Raw genomic sequence first — 17,923 nt, forward strand, 5'->3', positions numbered from 1 at the left:
AAGTGAGGACTCACTCATACACACCTGAACAAAGAAAATATTTACATATGAATCCAATGTTTTAAGATACAGTAAATGTAAATGCAGTTGACCTAGGCCCAGAACTGTTCTTTGCAAACAGTCTCTTGATTGGCATTGCACTGTCCTTCTTTCATTCAACAGGCATCTGCTACAAATTCCAGCTCAGATTTCTTTAACCACAATGAGAATCTAAAGACATTTGCAAAGCAATCCCAATGCAGAATCCTTCTAGATTTTTATGATTGTCTTCCTTGTAAGCTTTTCTGGTCCACACCAATTTACCAGCATTTTCTTTAAGCAACTCACCTTTCCAAAACACTTACTATAGGTTTTTGGGAATTCCCTGGTGGTCCAGTGGTTAGAACTCCGCGCTTTCACTGCCGAGGGTGTAGGTTTGATCCCTGGTCAGGGCACTAAGATTCCTCAAGCCCTGAGGCATGGCCAAAAAAAAAAAAAAAAAAGAAGAAGAAGGAAAGGAAACGTAGGTTTTCATAGAAACGACTCTTGTCTCAGTCGTATTTCATGGGTTTACATAAGAAATAATTTGAGTGATTGCAATAACAAGGAAAGCAAACAGGTTAGAGAACACACATTTCCTTTTCTTGAGACGCACGCCGTTCAACTGGGGCAAAAAATTCTGAGTGCTTAGTGCGTGCGGTAGTCCGCTGGGTGGAAGGGTTCAGTCTTCCACGGGCAGCAGGGGACATGGGGACTATTGATCAGTCCAGCTAACCTGTTAAGTGATGACATTTAAGAAGTATCTGCATTAACTGTACACTTATTTGTGTGGCCATTGCTACTTATCGTCTAGTTCTGCTATTTCAGCTCTAGACCCTGGGAGACCAGGGCATCCCAAAGGCAAAGGTCCTTCATGATGGAGTTTCAGGCAGTGCCTCTAGCCATGTCCCCTCATCCGCTGCGTAGGTGACTACCTAGCTCCGATTTCCAGTCCTGGGATGGACTTTGACAGGTCCAGCTGGACCCTTTTGGGGTCGACATGTTTTTGATCATTTCTACTTTCTCAGTACATCATAAGCACTTATACATTTTTGTAGAATCAATGACCAATTAGCAAATAAGTGAAATAATGGAACTAAGGCAATTAGCACAGGGCCAGACCAAAGCCAGGGAACTCACTCAGGCTTTCTCTTCCCATATTTTTCAGATTTGCAAAATAATCCAGGACTCGGTGACCTCTGACCTACAGCCTTACCTCCAAACTCTGCCAGGTAGGACACCCCACCCATCCCTGGGATACTTGATTTTTACTAATTTTTATAAGTGCATACGTGTACCTTATAAAACCTTACATGGAAGAGAAGTGTTGAAAGTTAAAATTAAAATCCCCTTTTCTCCCCAAATTTTCTTCCAAGAGGTAACCTATTTCCTTTGAATGTTCAAATATAAATATACACATACATAAGCATATGACTATACATTCACATATGTATTCCTTTTGTTCATGAATATATGTGAATATGCATAATTATGAATATATATGTTAGTCTATAATAATAGAGACATTGTTCTTTTGTAACTTGTATACTTTGGAGATCTTTCTACATCAGCACATATAAATTGATCTCATTTTTTAAAACTTTTGTGTAGAAGTTAATACAGAGAGAAAAGTGCTCAAATCATAAGTGAAGAGTTTTTAGAAACTTTTCACGAACTGATCACATGCACGTACCAGCTTCCAGATCAATATACAGAACACAGCTGGCCTTTCAGAGTCCTCCCGTGTCTCCTTCTGACACTGCCCACCCCTCAGGTTGACCACTAACCCAGCTTCTGCTAGCAAAGATTAGCTTTGCACTTTGTACATCAATGGAACCATACAGTAGAGTCTTTTATCAAGAGCTGGAGGCTTTCTCTATTCAACTTTTTTTTTAAAGGATACACATTTTATTTATTTATTTATTTTAATTTATTTTATTTATTTATTTTTGGCTGCATTGGATCTTTGTTGCTGCGCGCGGGCTTTCTCTAGTTGCAGTGAGCAGGGGCTACTCTTCGTTGCGGTGCGCGGGTTTCTCATTTCGGTGGCTCCTCTTGTTGTGGAGCACGGGCTCTAGGTGTGTGGGTTTCAGTAGTTGTGGCACGCGGGCTCAGCAGTTGTGCCTCACGGGCTTAGTTGCTCTGCGACATGTGGGATCTTCTCAGACCAGGGATCGAACCCATGTCCTCTGCACTGGCAGGCAGATTCTTAACCACTGTGCCACCAGAGAAGCCCTATTCGACTTTAAAATATGAGGTCAATCCATATTGTTGCATATCATGAGTTCATTCTCCTGCTGTGTAATCCACCGTGTCCATGTCTCTCCATTTATTTATCTATTGTACTATTGAAGCCCATTTGGGTAGTTTCAGTTTTAGACCATTGTGGGTAGGTGCTGTGAACATTCTAGCTCCTGTGGATGCATGTCTTTGGGTATATACCCAGGAGAGAAATTATAGGTTCAGCCTTAGCAGATCCTGCCAAACAGTTTTCCAAAGTGGTTTTAATAGACCTCTTTTTTTTTTTTTTTTTTTTGGCCACGCCACATGGCTTGCAGGATCTTAGTTCCCTGACCAGGGATTGAACCTGTGCCCCCTGCAGTGTAAGCACAGAGTCCTAACTACTGGACCATCAGGGAGTTCATTTTAATAGCTGCACAGTGTTCTATCTTAACGGATGTCTCCATTTATTTAATAAGTCCCCAGCTGCTGGATAGGTAGGTTTGTTGCCGTCCTTTGCTATTGCCAACAGCGGGGCAGGGAGCGCCTCACACCGCCTCTTCCCCTTCAAATGTAGCAAGTGGAGGCCCCGGATCTCGGCTACACACATAAAGTTGGCAGAAACAGGCCCTGGCAAATTGTTGAGGTGTTCTCTCATGCCTTGGCCCCCAGGTCCTCCACACTCACCTGTTGACATTCCCCTTCAACAGAGACCCAGGCAGGCACAGACACCCAAGTGCTTGGGACAGAAAACTCCCGTCCCTCCAGGGCCTTGGAGTGGAGTCTCTGGGCCCTTTGGACATGACCCAGCCTTCCTGGTTATTTGGTTCGTACTGGTAGGAGGCTGGTGTCCTGGAAGATCAAGGTCTCGGTTGTAAACTTGGGGAGCAATAGCTTTGGCTGGAGAGTTTTTCCTATTGTGTGGCTTCCTAGGTGTGGAAGGGCTGCCAGACCTGAGTTCCTCCTGCCCTCAGGGTATGTGTGTGTGTGTCTATGTGTCTATGTGTGTGTGTGTGTGTGTGGCTGTGTGTCTGAGTATGTGAGACTCTGGAAACTGCTCAGGCTCTGGGCTAAGCATACCAGCCCCCTTGGGGCTAAATCACCAGTGGAACCGAAGAACCCATGTCAACTCTTTCTTGGCAAAGGAGTTCTTTGCCCCCAGCACTGGGCTGGGTGGAGGGTCTTAAGGTGGAGGGGCAGGGGGCTCTGAAGAAAGTCACAGAGAGTGTGGGTCAGCCAGAGCCCTCACCCCTTCTCCCTCGTCTGCCTCCTAATTCTGCCCTTCCCCTGTTCAGTCACCATGGAGATGGACATTTTCGCTGGGATTGATTACAGCTTAATGGAGGCCCCTCAGGCAACAGCGGAAATACTGGACGTGATGCTTAAGGTAAAAGGGTCTGGGGCGGGGGTCTTGGGCGGGCCCAGGCCCAGTGCGGGGTCGCCTCAGGGTCAGCCCTTCCTGGGGCCTCTTGTTCTCCTGGCTTCAGATCTGTCCTCATCTACCCGTGGTTCCCACTGTGTCAAGGGCAGGGCGATATGGATTGCTGCGGGGTGTTCCCAGAGCCAGGATCCTCCCACGGTGTCTTTTTTTGTTTTTTTAAGCTTTTTTTTTTTTTTGGCTGTGCCTGTAGCTGTGGCGCGCGGGCTTAGTTGCTCCGCGACGTGTGGGATGTTCCCGGACCAGGGCTCGAACCTGTGTCCCTTCCATTGGCAGGCGGATTCTTAACCACTGCGCCACAAAGGAAGCCCCGCCCACGCTGTCTTACATCACTTAGGCCTTGAAACTTCCCTTCCCCCTTCCTCCCCTCTTTCACCTTTCCCACCAAGCAGGTGAGGTCAATCAGAGCTGGCCCTCAGTGGTGTAGAGGAGCTGGCCAGGAGGTCCTATAGGTTAATAGACCAAAGCTTCTGCGGATCGTTTCATTAAGGGATTCTGGATACACATTTTGATCCAAAGGAAAACATCCTTTTTATTTTTTAATTTTTATTGGATTATAGTTGATTTACAATGTTGTGTTAGTTTCAGGTATACAGCAAAGTGTATCAGTTATACATATATCCTCTTTTTTTTTTATGTTGGGGGTAGGAGTTTTATTAATTAATTTATTTATTTTTGCTGTGTTGGGTCTTCGTTTCTGTGCGAGGGCTTTCTCTAGTTGTGGCAAGCGGGGGCCACTCTTCATCGCGGTGCGCGGGCCTCTCACTATCGCGGCCTCTTGTTGCAGAGCACAGGCTCCAGACGCGCAGGCTCAGTAGCTGTGGCTCACGGGCCCAGCTGCTCCGCGAGCATGTGCGATCCTCCCAGACCAGGGCTCGAACCCGTGTCCCCTGCATTAGCAGGCAGATTCTCAACCACTGCGCCACCAGGGAAGCCCCCCCCCCCCCTTTTTTTTTTTAAGATTCTTTTCCCATATAGGTCATTACAGAGCATTGAGTAGAGTTCCCTGTGCTATACAGCAGGTTCTTATTAGTTATCTCTTTTATATATAGTAGTGTGTATATGTCAGTCCCAATCTCTCAATTTATACCTCCTTCCCTTATCCCCTGGTAACCATAAGTTTGTTTCCTACATCTGTGACTCTACTTCTGTTTTGTAAATAAGTTCATTTGTACCCTTTTTTTTTAGATTCCAAGGAAAACTTATTTAATGGTGGAGTTTCAGGCAGTGCCTCCAGTCCATGTTCCCTCGTCAGACTCTATAGGCAACTACCTAGCTCAGATGTCCAGCCCTGGGATAGACTTAGAAAAGTTCAAATGGATTCTATCTCTCTCTCCAGGGTGAAATTTTTAGCCGTGATCACCGCTCCCCGGTTGCCTTCCTTGCGCCTGTCATGAGCCTTCCAGAAGAACACAGCCGAATGGTCTACTTTGCCATCTCTAATTATGCCTTCAACACCGCCAGCCTAGTTTATCACAAAGTGGGATACCTGAACTTTTCTATCACAGATGACATGGTGAGAATAATAGCACAACAGCTCCCACAAATGACACTGTCTCCTTCCTTCTTTCCTTTCCACGCGTTTACATCAGTGAAATAGTAAATTATGACTAAAAGAAAGATCAAGAGCAGGAAAATATAAGTTAGTACGATTTCCCTTTTCACTTTGGCTGCCAGAGAGCTCAAAGTCAAAGTTCTTTCTCCCTTAGAACAATCGTGGAAGACTTTGTGGCTTGCTTGTCTGTCTTTTACTTTTCCCTCCAGACTCGATCTGTTATTCTAATTCATACTTTCTTTCATCCTGATGGTCTGTGGAGGTTTAAAAAAAGATTTTAGTGAATGGGGCAGGACAATAGATACACTGATAAATGCAAAAGTTACATAGAATAGAAAATAAAGACCAAGTTTAAAGTAAAGCACAATTTTAAAAGACACTGGGCCCCCAAATTGATTTTTTTTAATATCACGAATCTCTGCAGGAGCTTTCTGTAGCCAAAATGGAAAGGGTACATGATTTAGTGATTCATAGCAAAAAAGAGAGACAAAGTCTTCCGAGCACTTAGCTCTAAAATAACTGTCTCTTTGTATAAAGAGATGTGGCTTTGTATGAAGGTTACTGAATTTTAGAGTGGATCACATGGTTAATATTTCTTTCAGTTTCTTTAATATTTCTGGGGTTTAGATGGATGTTTCTTGTAGCTCTTTGTAAAAGCTGAGGCCTCGTGAACAATGTAGGGAGGGTGGGGGAAACACAATGCAGTCCAAACTGGATGGTCCAGCCTACCCTGGTAATAAATTGAGGACCAGCAGTGATGGATGGAGTGACATGTGTCCTTTGACTCACCCACACCCAGGCCTTTTACTTCTATGGCCATGTTTGAGTCACCCTTCCCACCTGTGGTACAGTCCCTTCTTTCAGTGGGTGGGATCACGGTAGCTGTGTTTTACTGAGCGCTCACTATGTGCTAAGCCTTGGGCTAGATGCTTTGTACCCACCATTTCACTTAGCCCTCACAGTGACCCAACAAGTGGGGACTATAATTATCTCCATCTTATAGGTGAGGAAGTTGGGGCTCAGAGAGGTAAAGGCACTCACCTGACATCACATAGTCACGAAGCCAAGAGTCAAACCTAGATCTGTGTGATTGAAAATCTCACCCTTGTGGATCCTCTGATTGAGTCCTGAGTGTCACTTATGGCCCAAGGAGAGCAGTCAGGATCCCAAGGACTCGTGTGCTCATGGTGAATGCAGAACAGGCATCTCGCCATTGCCATGGTAACCCAGAGCAGTCAAGAAGCTACATTATTGGGCTTCCCTGGTGGCGCAGTGATTGAGAGTCCGCCTGCCGATGTAGGGGACACGGGTTCGTGCCCCAGTCCGGGAAGATCCCACGTGCCGCGGACTGGCTGGGCCCGTGAGCCACGGCCGCTGAGCCTGCGCGCCCAGAACCTGTGCTCCACAACGGGAGAGGCCACAACAGTGAGAGGCCCATGTACCGCAAAAAAAAAAAAAAAAAAAAGAAGCTACATTATTGAATATCCCCCCACTTCCCCAATTCTCTTCAGACCTTTGGCTCCGGCCGGAGCACCTAAAACTTCTTTGTGTTCCTTTGCCGCAGGTTCCGCCTACTTCTAACATCCGACTGACCACCAAGTCCTTCCGCGCCTTCTGCCCCCGGGTAAGACTTCCCTCAGCCCTCAGGGTGCAGGCTGAGCCCCCAATACTTCAGGGGTTTTCTTTAAAACCTCCACACTCCTCTCAGCTTGACCAAGAGTCAGAAGGGCAGCAGTGGGGCCCCCAGTGAAGGCCGTGGTGCTACAGGTTTGGGGACTCCCTTCCCTTCAAGGCCCAGATAACAGGGGCCTGAGCCCTGTGTCTCGTGGGACCCCAGGCTGCCCAGTCTTTCATTGATGATCTCTGACAATACCAAGGAATGCCGACATGTCCCACAAAATGTATCCTAATTAATAACACCAAGCAATTACAGAGGGCGTACTAGGGGTCAGGCACTGTTCTTGGTGCTTTAAAAACTTATTTTTTGAATGGATAATAAATTCTCATTGTTCAAGATTCAGAAGACATAGAAGGTTATAGAGTGGAAAGTCCCATCCACTCCTGTCCCCTAAACATCCAGTTCACACCCTGAGTCTATCAATATTGTCAGATCGTACACATCTTTCTGGGGCTATTCTATGTATATGTGAACAAATGTATGTCTTTCCTCCATTTTTTTACACAAATGGAGGTATATTTTACACTCCATTTTGTACCTTACTTTTTCTCTTAGTATACCAGGAGATGATTCCATGTAGGTAGATAAAGAGCTTCCTCACTCTTGTTTTCTTGGGAATCCAGTCTGCCATTGTATTATGGATGGACCATAGTTTGGGTAATCAGTCCCCCATGGAAGGACATTTACGTTGTTTCCAGTCTTTTGCTACATCAGTGTTGCAGTGAATAACCCTGTAGCTTGGTCTTTGCTGGACTAAGCTCTTCATGTTCAATATCTCATTTAATCCCACAGAAATCCACCTGTCCTGTCGCCTCTCCCCTACCTTCTGAGTCCCCCCAAGACACAGCTCAGACAGGTGGTAGTGTTTAAAGTTCCTTGCAGAAGGCTTGATGATGGCTGAGAGGAATTATAACGGTGGGAGAATGGTTGAACTTTAAATACTGCGGTACCTGGGTCACGTCCTTCCATAACATACCCTCACAGCAGGCCCTTTCTCTCCCTAGAGCCCCACAAAAGCCCAACCTGCCACCATGTTGTCGGCGCTAGCTTTAGAGGGACCTTGGCTTCATCCTGGTTCCAACATCCCTTTTGCCCAAAAAGAGGAGGAAACTCTCCCCTCCCTTCCTGCTCACATCGTAATCAACCTGACACAGAAGCAGCTCGGGTCACCTTCTTAGTCAGGTGGTTTACCTCCTCAACCTTCTAAAGATCTCCCTTTTACAACTGAATGTAGATTTTATATTTGCATAACCAAAAGGCTCATGGGACTGTCGTTCCTCCACCAACTTCCCCCGTAAAAGGAACAGTCTTGACCCCAAATTAAATTCTAATTAAAAGGAAAATTGCCAGCTCTTTGAAATGGTGGGATCTAGGTGTGCTGTGCTTCAGAAACAGTGATGTCTGGGCTTTGCGTGCGCAGTTACCTGAGTGTGATGGGGGTATAGAGAAAAAAGAGCTCTCACCCACTGCCCAGGGAGGGGTGTGGAGTGAAAAAAAGTCAGCCTAATCTTTCTGGAGGACAGCTTGGCAATCAATAACTGGCAGAAGATTTTAAAATATCCCTGCCTGGGGCTTCCCTGGTGGCGCAGTGGTTGAGAGTCCGCCTGCCGATGCAGGGGACGCGGGTTCGTGCCCCGGTCCGGGAAGATCCCACACCCCACGGAGCGGCTGGACCCGTGAGCCATGGCCGCTGAGCCTGCGCGTCCGGAGCCTGTGCTCCGCAATGGGAGAGGCCACAACAGTGAGAGGCCCGCGTACCACTAAAAAAAAAAAAAAAAAAAAAAAATCCCTGCCCTTGGACTCAGCAATTCCACGTCTAGGAATGTATCCCCCAAAATAATAGCCAACGGTACACAGGAGAGTGGTCTTTAAAATGGCAAAACCTTGGAGACAACTTGATGTGCAGTAATGTTAGATCAATTGCAGCACCCATGCACAGTGGAATACAATGCATCCATGAGATAAATGACACAGACTCCATATGTCTAACGTGGAAGGATGTCCAGTTATACCTTCAAGAGAAAAAGGCACAGAGCATCTTGTGGAAATTAAACCAACCAAGAAGTGTCCTCAGCTTGATCTGACTCCCTCGAGGGTCTCCCAGGAAACCTGCACGCTTCCTTCTCCTGACATAATTTCTTCATTCTGCCCTCAGTTAGCCAGACTGTACCCCAACACGAACTTAACGCTCCAAGGCACAGTGGTCTCTGCCCCGTTCCTGAACTTCAGCCCTGGGAATCTGTCCTCAGCTGCCCAGATGGAGATTGAGGCCTCTGTGCTCCTGCCCAACTCCGTCAAGGAGCCAGTCTTCCGGCTTGGTGTGGTAAGGTTCAAAGGCTTGGCAAACATTGTTCCCTTTTCCTACATGCTTTTTCCCCCACTCCCCACCTGGCTAATTCCTTAAGATAGATCTCAGCTTAAGTATCACTTCCTCAGATAGGCCTTTCTTGGTTGCCCTTACCCCTGATCTACCTTAGGCCCCTTGTCATTTTTTTTTCTTGTGGCACCCTATTATTTTTCCTCATAGGACTTATTGTAAAGATACCAATGTAGCTGTTTGCAGGTTTATTTGCTTAATGTATGTTTGCCCAACTAAGTGAGTCTGGGCTATTGTGGGGAGGAAGGCAGAGGGGATCTTTGACCTGTTGCTCTGCTCTGTATCTATATCTGACCCCTGAAGACTACATTTCCCAGGCTTCCTTGCACTGACTTCCAGCTAGGTCAGCCAATGGAAGACACTGTCAGGAGAACAGAGGGTGGGAGGAAGGAAGAAGCCAGAGTATTTCTTCTTCTCTCTTTATCTTGGACAGAGACTCAGGCACTGACTGTGTCTCCTCCATGGTGCCTCCCCAATTCCTCCCTCTGTTCCTCCAATCCTGGGGTGGAAGCAGCTTCCCACCCCTGCTAATCTCTGAGTTGCCTCTCCAACTCTTTTTTAACTTCTCAGCAATTCCATCATTTGTATAACCAATCCCCTGTATGAAATTCCCTCTTGGTTAAATATTGAGAGTTGTGTCTCCCTTCTCAATGGACCCTGTCAAACAGAGAAGGGATTCTGAGTTTTTTGGGGGTCCTGCTCACAGGATGGAGAACTTTGCTCTCTTGTTCCAGGTTTGAAACTCAGCAAGACAAATTTCTAGAAGAGTAATTGCTCCCAGATGTTATATCTGCAACTTGATATTGTTGTTATTGTTATCAAAATTGTTGTCAATATATTTTATTTTATTATTTTTTATTTTTATTTTTATTATTTTGGTAAAGCAGGAAAGGATAGCTTTATTGCTTTGCCAGGCAAAGGGGAACACACCAGACTTCTGCCCTGAAAAACTACATGTCCCCAATATATTTTAAATTAAAACATAAGCTATTATCATTACTATTATTATTTACTCGGGCTGAATCTTGGCCCTGAGATAGCTAGAAATGGTCCCTTTAGAGATCTCCAGGCATAGGCCTCTATACCTTCTCTTGGTAGTATGTTCAAAGTTTAATTGCTATCATAGTCAGCAATTTCAAGTAAAAATATTCAAGTCCAAGTTCAAATGTTTATTGAGCACCCATGATGAGCTTCCTGGGAGTCTAATCTAGTGGGAAAGTTCCTGCTTTAACTCAGTGAGATGTTTGCTTAGAGGAGACAGCAGGTCCTCATAGTTATCCGTTCTGTACATGACAACCTCCTTCATTTAGACCTGTTTCTTTCTACTGGAATTACCAGGCCACTAATGTGTCTGTCATGTTGACCTTCAACACCAGCAAGATCACTGGATTCCTGAAGCCAGAAAAGTAAGTCAGCCTCGTGACTTACATGGGGGGGCGCTCAACTGGGCTCCATCTGACGCTTCAGCTGATTCCCTGTAGCTGGAGGTGGGATGTAACCAGATCCCCCTGTCAAACCGTGGGGCCCACGGTTTGGGAAGGAAAGTTAAATTTTACCCCAGTTGGCCCAATTCCTTTGGCCAACTGGATCTGCCTCCATAAACTTCCTTTTCACCTAACCCCCATTACTTCCAAATTTCTAAAGAATTTACTAATACTGCTTTTTCTTAATCTATGAATTTTAGACATCGGCAATATTGACTTCCTGAAATTATAGAGACTGAGTTCTTTTATGCTACACACTTCCCCTCTGCAAGTCTTCCCAATAAGGTTGTATCATTGTTTTTGGTTCCTCAATCACCTTTTTCACTCTCACTGCTACCACACCCTGGGCCCTGGGCCTTCTCAAGCTGGTGTCTCCTCCTTTCTGGGGATCCCTACATTGCTTAGGTTTGCCTTGAACATAATGCCCACATCTCTGAATCTTCTCTGATTTGTTATAGGATACAAGTGGAACTGAAAGAATCTAAAGTTGGAGTAGTCAATGTAAGTTATTATTGTTTTTATTTATGAAATGATTAGGGTAATAATTAATTTAGAGTATTTACTAAATAATGCTTTGGCACCTATAATAGAAAATAGAAAAGGAGAAGAGTTACTCTCTGCCCTAGAAAAGCATAGAAGTTCTTGAAGACAGGAACCATAGGGCAGAGGAACAGTTACCTCCCAATATAAGACAGTATAATTAAATCATCTATTGGACAGAATTCTTTTAACTGCAAAGAATAGAAAGCCAACTAAAAGTGTCTTAAGCAAGCAGAAGGAATGTATAGGTCATAACCAAAAAACAAAAACAAAAAAGCTAAGGCTAGAGGTTTCAGGCATAGCTGGATCCAGGTGTTCAAATTAGTACATCAAGAATCTCCAAGGGAAGGGGAGAGGGGCGATATAGGGATGGGGGAAAACGGTTATTAAGGGATTATATAAAATCATGTGTGTGAAACTTTTGAAAATTGTAGAGCACTACAGAATTTAAAGAATCTTTCATTCAATTTTTTAGAAAGAAAAAATATATATATTCCAAAAAAAAAAAAGAATATCTCTCCATTCTGCTTTCATCTGTGTTGGCTTCATTCTCAGGCAGGTTCTTCCCACTGGTGGAAAACTCACAAATTTCCTGTAGTTTCTTTTTTTTTTAACCCACAAAAAAAAAAAAAAAAAAAAACAAGCCCTCGTTGGATTAATCTTGGTCATGTGCCCATTCTTTAGCCAATCACGTGGTCGGAAATTGGACAAGGTCAGTTGGCTGAGCTTGGTTTAATCTACACTCCCCAAGCCAGGATTTGCAGTCCCAAACCACATGGACTGAGACTGGAAAGGAGGGTTCCCCAGGAGAAAATAGGGACTATTATTTAAAAAAAGGAATTGAGTGCTGGGCAGGCAAAACCAAAAGATGATTTCCACAAAGAGGAAAAAGTGATGAAATGGGTGGTGCCATATTAAAGGAGGAAAAAGAATGGGAAGTTTTATGTGGGCTGAAACAATCGAGGAGAGATTTCTGAAAAGAGGGAAGGTGGGGTGATGGCAGCTGCTCACAAGCCAAGGAGGAGATGGAAAGACTTTAATCTACAGTAGTTGGCTTCCTTTTTACCATCCTATGGATACTGGTTCCCTCTGACCACACTTTACCTGCCCCCCACTTCCAAGACTTTCCCTCAAGTAGAAGTGGAAAAAATACATCAAGTGTGGAGAGAAACATTGCCCACAGGGACCCTGAAGGATGACTCCTTTCAGAGAACAAAGGCTAAAGTGAATAATGACACACTAATATTGTATCTGTGCATGGCATGTAAAAATGTTCTATGAAGTAAATTATTCATATGTAAAGAGTCACAAAAAGACATGCTGTCATGTTTTCAGAACATCGACGGTAAAAAGTAAGACCTGTAGGGCTTCCCTGGTGGCGCAGTGGTTGAGAGTACGCCTGCCGATCCAGGGGACACGGGTTCGTGCCCCGGTCCGGGAGGATCCCACACGCCGCGGAGCGGATGGGCCCGTGAGCCATGGCCGCTGAGCCTGCGCATCCGGAGCCTGTGTTCCGCAACGGGAGAGGCCACAACAGTGAGAGGCCCGCGTACCACAAAAAATAAAATAAAATAAGACCTGTAGAATCAGGTAAATCTGGATTCAAATTCAGACCCTGCTGCCCGAGTTCTAGCAAGTCACTTTCATTCTGTGGGCCTCAGTTTTCTTATCTGTGAAATGGGGACATTAATATTAACTTCGAAGTGTTCTAGTGTAAATTGAATCAGGTGTAGATGTAATGCTCTGAGCCCTATACCTGGCACATAGTGAGTGTTAAAAGTTGGGTTTCATAATTTTTGTTTTGACTTAAAAATCTTTTTTATTATATAAGTAACTTGGGAAAACATTTCCACTGTAAAAAGAAAAATTAACTACTAAAGATAAGGCTAAGCCAAACCTTGATGTTCTTCCTGGAGGATAGATAGTTGGGCGGGTAGTCTTCCAAATTTTTCTATCCCTTTGTACGCATATAAATGTGCATCTCAAAATAGTTTTATCTTATAAATTAGTAGCATGATGTAGCTATCTACCTGAAACTTGCTTTTTTTCAAGCCTTTTGCCATGTCAACACATACAAAACCACCCCACCCACGGGGTGGCCTCTCTGGAGGTTTGTTGGTGGGCAAGATGATACATGTGGTTATGGTGTACCTCTCCTATTCTCCACCAGGTGGAGCTGTTGGAGGCGCTGCTCAATTACTACCTTCTCAACACCCTCTACCCCAAGGTCAATGGTAAGTATCACTATGGATTTTTCCAAGTCAAGAGTGGACACTGCTCTTTCGGGGAAAGAAAGCTGGGACCAGGGCTCTCCTGCAGGCTGTGTGACCTTGGGCGAGTCACTTCTCTTCTCTGAGCTTCAGTGGCCTGTCTGTGAGACGGGAGTGTTGAAGTCAGCCTCACCTCATTCCAGGCCTCTAAGGAGGGTTGAGGATAGGGGCAGTTTTTTGAACACAGTAAACCTCCTCCTAAGAGAGAAAGAGGGGCTCACAGAAGTGCCCACACACACCCTGAAGTGACAGGTGAGACTGAGAACCAAGTTAATATACAGGGTACAAGGCAGCCCACCTCTAAAATCACATTCCCCAGTTAGTTGCCATCTCCCTGGTCAAAAAATAAAACTTAAAGACCTAAACCCTCTTTGCATGAGACCCTGCTTCATTTGGCTACAGTAGAAAGCAGGATGCAGGTGGGGGGCAGAGAACAAATGCCCACTGGATTCTTATCATGAGTAGACGCTGCCCCATCCCTGCCACTGTCTCCACAGAGCACCATGGCTGAGGGCTCAGGCTCCTCTGTCAGTCTGCCTGGCATCAAATCCCAGTTCTTCCACTTTCTAGCTATGGAACCTAGGACAGGTTACTTGGCCACTCTATGCCTCAATTTCCTTATCTGTAACATGGGAATAATAATCCCAATCTTTGGTGATAATTAAATGGGAATATACCATGTATAGGGTTTGCAGAGAGGAACTTTTTGATGTAAAATTGTCTCTGTAATTATTTATTAACAAATGTCTCTCGATGTTCTGCCGCAACCTCCAGATAAGTTGGCAGAAGGCTTCCCCCTCCCTCTGCTAAAGCGTATTCAGCTCTATGACCCTGTTCTCCAGATCCACAAGGTCAGTGGGTTCAGCAGGGTTCTGAGGAATTGGGGAGGGGGGTTGGTTAGCTTTCCCGGTTTGCAGGCTATAACTCAGTGGGTGGGACCCAGCCCAGCCCTGCAGCTGGGAAAGCCTCCCCGGGGGTGGGATGGTTCAGGGTCAGCTGGATGCCATGAGGCCGTCCACGGGTCCTTTAGAAGTGCCACCTCTATGGGGGCAGGAGGGATTTGACACAACCTGTGTCACAACTTTCCACCCCCTGCCGCCCCGCCCCCCGGCCGTGGGTGACCTGGGAGAACCTCAAGACCAGCTCGTTTTAAAAATACAGCAATCCTAGCCATGCCAACAGCTCAGGTTCTGAAAGCCATCTGTAAGTTTTTAAAATTTCTTCTAATTTCTTGGGAATTCCCTGGTGGGCCAGTGGTTAGGACTCGGCACTTTCATTGCTGAGGGCCCGGGTTCAATCCCTGGTCTGGGAACTGAGATCCCACTAGCCGTGTGGTGAGGCCAAAATTAATTAATTAATTAATTAAAATAAAATTCCTTCTAATTTCTTAAGTAGAAGAGCTTTGATGTATTAATAGATACATGTTTGGTGTGCCGTCCCTCAGAGACCCATTGCCCCACCACACTCATAGCTTGACTTCTGGTGTACTTCCTTCCAGCCTTTTGTCTCCTCCAAGCATTTTTTGAAATTGTTTTCTTGTTGTGGATAGTTGCCTTGCTAGCGCTCAGACCTGTTTTCTTTTGGTTGCAGTCTAGTCTTCCTTCCCCCCACCAATGTTAAATTCTGTCCCAAGCATGCAAGGGACCATAATTTACTTAACTATTTGAATACCAAGGAATATGTCTGATTCTTCACCAGACTCTCCACTCTTCTGACCAAGCATTTTATGCGCCATCTGTGCCCCACGGTTCAGGTTATCTTTCTAGAAGAGCATCCGTAAGGTGGGATGACTGGGTTGGCAGGCTTGTGAGCATTAAAGGAGATGGCTGCTTTGTGCCTGGTACATAGTCAACATCCAGCAAACAACAGCTACTAAAGAGAGGGGCAGGCAGCAGAGTGATCAGGAACACTGAAACAGAGATCAACCGAGACATTTGAAAACAAATATTCCAAGCCCTTTTGCATCCAGAGATACTCAACATCCAACTATTGTTGAGAGTTTATAAGGAGTGAGACAGATCATTGTTCAAAGCAAGGACTGAGTGACAATTCATGCAGCTGGCCTCAGTTTTCCCCTGTGTAAAGTGGGGTGTAGCCCAAACCTCACTGGGCAGTTATGAAGATTAGAGCTTCTAGCTCAGTTTGGCACCATGGAAGTCATTAGAAATTTGTTAGATTGACCCTTGAACAACACGGGTTTGAATGGCCCCATGTCCGTGTATACGCAGATTTTTTTCAATAATAAATACAATACTATGGTACTACACCATCTCTGCAGTTGGTTGAATCCGTGTATGAGGAACTGCGGCCGCGAGGAACCGTGGATATGGAGGGCTGACTCTAAATTATACGTGGATTTTTCCACCCATCGGTGCCCCTAACCCCGCAGTTGTTCAGCGGTCAACTGTATATACTATCATATCCAATAAAAATTTGAGGTCAGCTCTGCCCATGTGTTTGACCCCCAAAGGCAGGGGATGGTTGCTGTGGGAAAGAATTGGATTTTGCTCTGAGTTCAGAATTCCCACCCCTTTGGTGATGGAAACTTACGAAGAAGTAGGAGAATAAACCCCAGCAGCTCACAGTATTGTCTTATTCACCAAGGAGAGAGAATTTAGGTGACACAGGGGACATTTATGAGGTCTGCCAGGAAGCAGCAGCTTGGGAGATGACAGATAAATTGCCACGTTAGAGAAGGTAGCTGGCAAAAGCTGTGCTTTATGGAGACCTTGGGACAGAGGCACACGCTCGATTTATGCACTGACCTGGTTTCTGGCAGAGCTTGTGCTTCCCCAGACATGGGCCTCCCTTTAAATCAGAGATGCATCTTTTTGGAGTAGAGGATGCTTTTACCATCCTGTCCTGTCTTGTCTCTCCTAGGACTTCCTGTTTTTGGGCACCAACGTCCGGTACCTGAGAGTTTGAGGACAGGGCGAAAGACAGGGCTTGGGGGCCACAGCTGGATTGCCAAGTTGCATTTCCAGATGTGCAGCATATTCCTGGAGATTCTGGGAGGATGAAGACCATTTCTGTTATCAGCTCTGGGGGACTGGCCTCTGTCCCCACACTCCTCCTTTTCAGCACGTACACCCACACCCCCTCTAACTCTGGATTTTACTTTCCCACCAGGATGGACCGTCCTCCCCCACTAGCCTGTACTATCTTCAAGGGCAGGTCTTTTTTATTCACCATCAGATCCCTGTGCCTAGCAGAGTGCTTGCACTTAGTAGGTCCTCAATAAATATTTATTGAATGGCTCAGTGAAGGAACCATCTGGTACTCTAGCTGAACCCCCCTACTGCCAACCCTCTCTTATTTAAGGGGTCTTTGGATGGTCAGCTCCATCTGTGGTCTTCAAGGATGAACCCTGACCACATTCCCATTTCTCAGCGCTGCTGCTGTGGGGACCTCAATGAGAGAACATGGGATTCACTCCCTGCTCAGCCCTGGACCTGGTGCTGATGCTGGCTCTCTAAGACAATTGTCCATCTCAGTTTGGGGGCAGTTCATGGGCTCATTTCAGTACGTGCTCCCTCTCTCCCTCCCTCTCTGCCTGCTGCAGACACAGGAGCCAGAGGGTCTCCAGGAGCAAAAACTCAGCCTCCTGCTGCCCTCCGCATTGAAACGGGTGTAAATTAGGAGGAAATGGATCTGTCTAGGTTTTGGGTCCGACCCGAATAAAAGACTCATCCAACTGTTGTTTATGAGCCCCAAGCCTGGAGGAAGAGGCCGTGATTTCTAATTACTGAACAACCAGCCTTTGATCAGACTTTACCAAACAGTCATTTCCAAGTTGGGCCCCCGGGGACTGGGCATCAGAAAGCTCGTTGGATGCTTTCTTAATTGTGTAAATGAGCAGGTGGATGGAGCTGCCGGCTAGCAGATAATTCACAGGGAATAGACCCATTTACCCTGTGTGTGACAGAGATGCATTCCAATATGGGACGATGCACTGTCACCCAACTGGAGGCGGGGTGAGCCATGGCTTCGCCTCGTCCCTTTTGTTCACTTGTCTGCCACCATCATCCATCCTGTGATGGACTGTGAAGGGCTCGGCTTCATCCAGCACTGGCCACGTGGCCTTGGACTGGTCCCTTTCCCCGTTTCCCCCACTTTATCCTATGAAATAAGGATGATAATAATAGTAGCCATGTCCTAGGACTCTTATAATGGTGATATTAGGTAATCCATGTAAAAGGATTTATTTAACCCTAGTGGGGATTCAATATTTATTGACTGGACGTGCTTATTGAACATCCTCCTGTTTGCAGGCACTGAGTTGGTCAGCACACAGGAACTAGAGGCAGCACAGACCCAGTTCCTATGTCTGTTTTTCAGGACAT

At 45.8% G+C, this 17,923-nt stretch overlaps 1 protein-coding gene and 1 non-coding gene across 2 annotated transcripts in view; one reads left to right on the top strand and one right to left on the bottom strand.

Annotated features, from left to right (window-relative positions):
• LBP (lipopolysaccharide binding protein) overlaps positions 1-17,923 on the top strand; it is a 44,949-nt gene that overhangs the window by 12,293 nt on the left and 14,733 nt on the right. Inside the window, 9 exon segments of the mRNA XM_022592424.2 lie at positions 1,187-1,250; positions 3,534-3,625; positions 5,016-5,192; positions 6,796-6,855; positions 9,065-9,232; positions 10,625-10,692; positions 11,229-11,271; positions 13,481-13,544; positions 14,355-14,439. Of these exon segments, the coding sequence (XP_022448132.2) occupies positions 1,187-1,250; positions 3,534-3,625; positions 5,016-5,192; positions 6,796-6,855; positions 9,065-9,232; positions 10,625-10,692; positions 11,229-11,271; positions 13,481-13,544; positions 14,355-14,439 (821 nt within the window).
• TRNAV-UAC (transfer RNA valine (anticodon UAC)) lies at positions 2,585-2,657 on the bottom strand. The gene has a single exon. It is a non-coding gene; the product is annotated as a tRNA-Val (tRNA).

Source organism: Delphinapterus leucas, chromosome 15 (genome assembly GCF_059928025.1).
Source record: "Delphinapterus leucas isolate spDelLeu-1000000601 "Yukka" chromosome 15, BTC_Dleu_Yukka2, whole genome shotgun sequence".
Classification (NCBI taxonomy): Eukaryota; Metazoa; Chordata; class Mammalia; order Artiodactyla; family Monodontidae; genus Delphinapterus; species Delphinapterus leucas.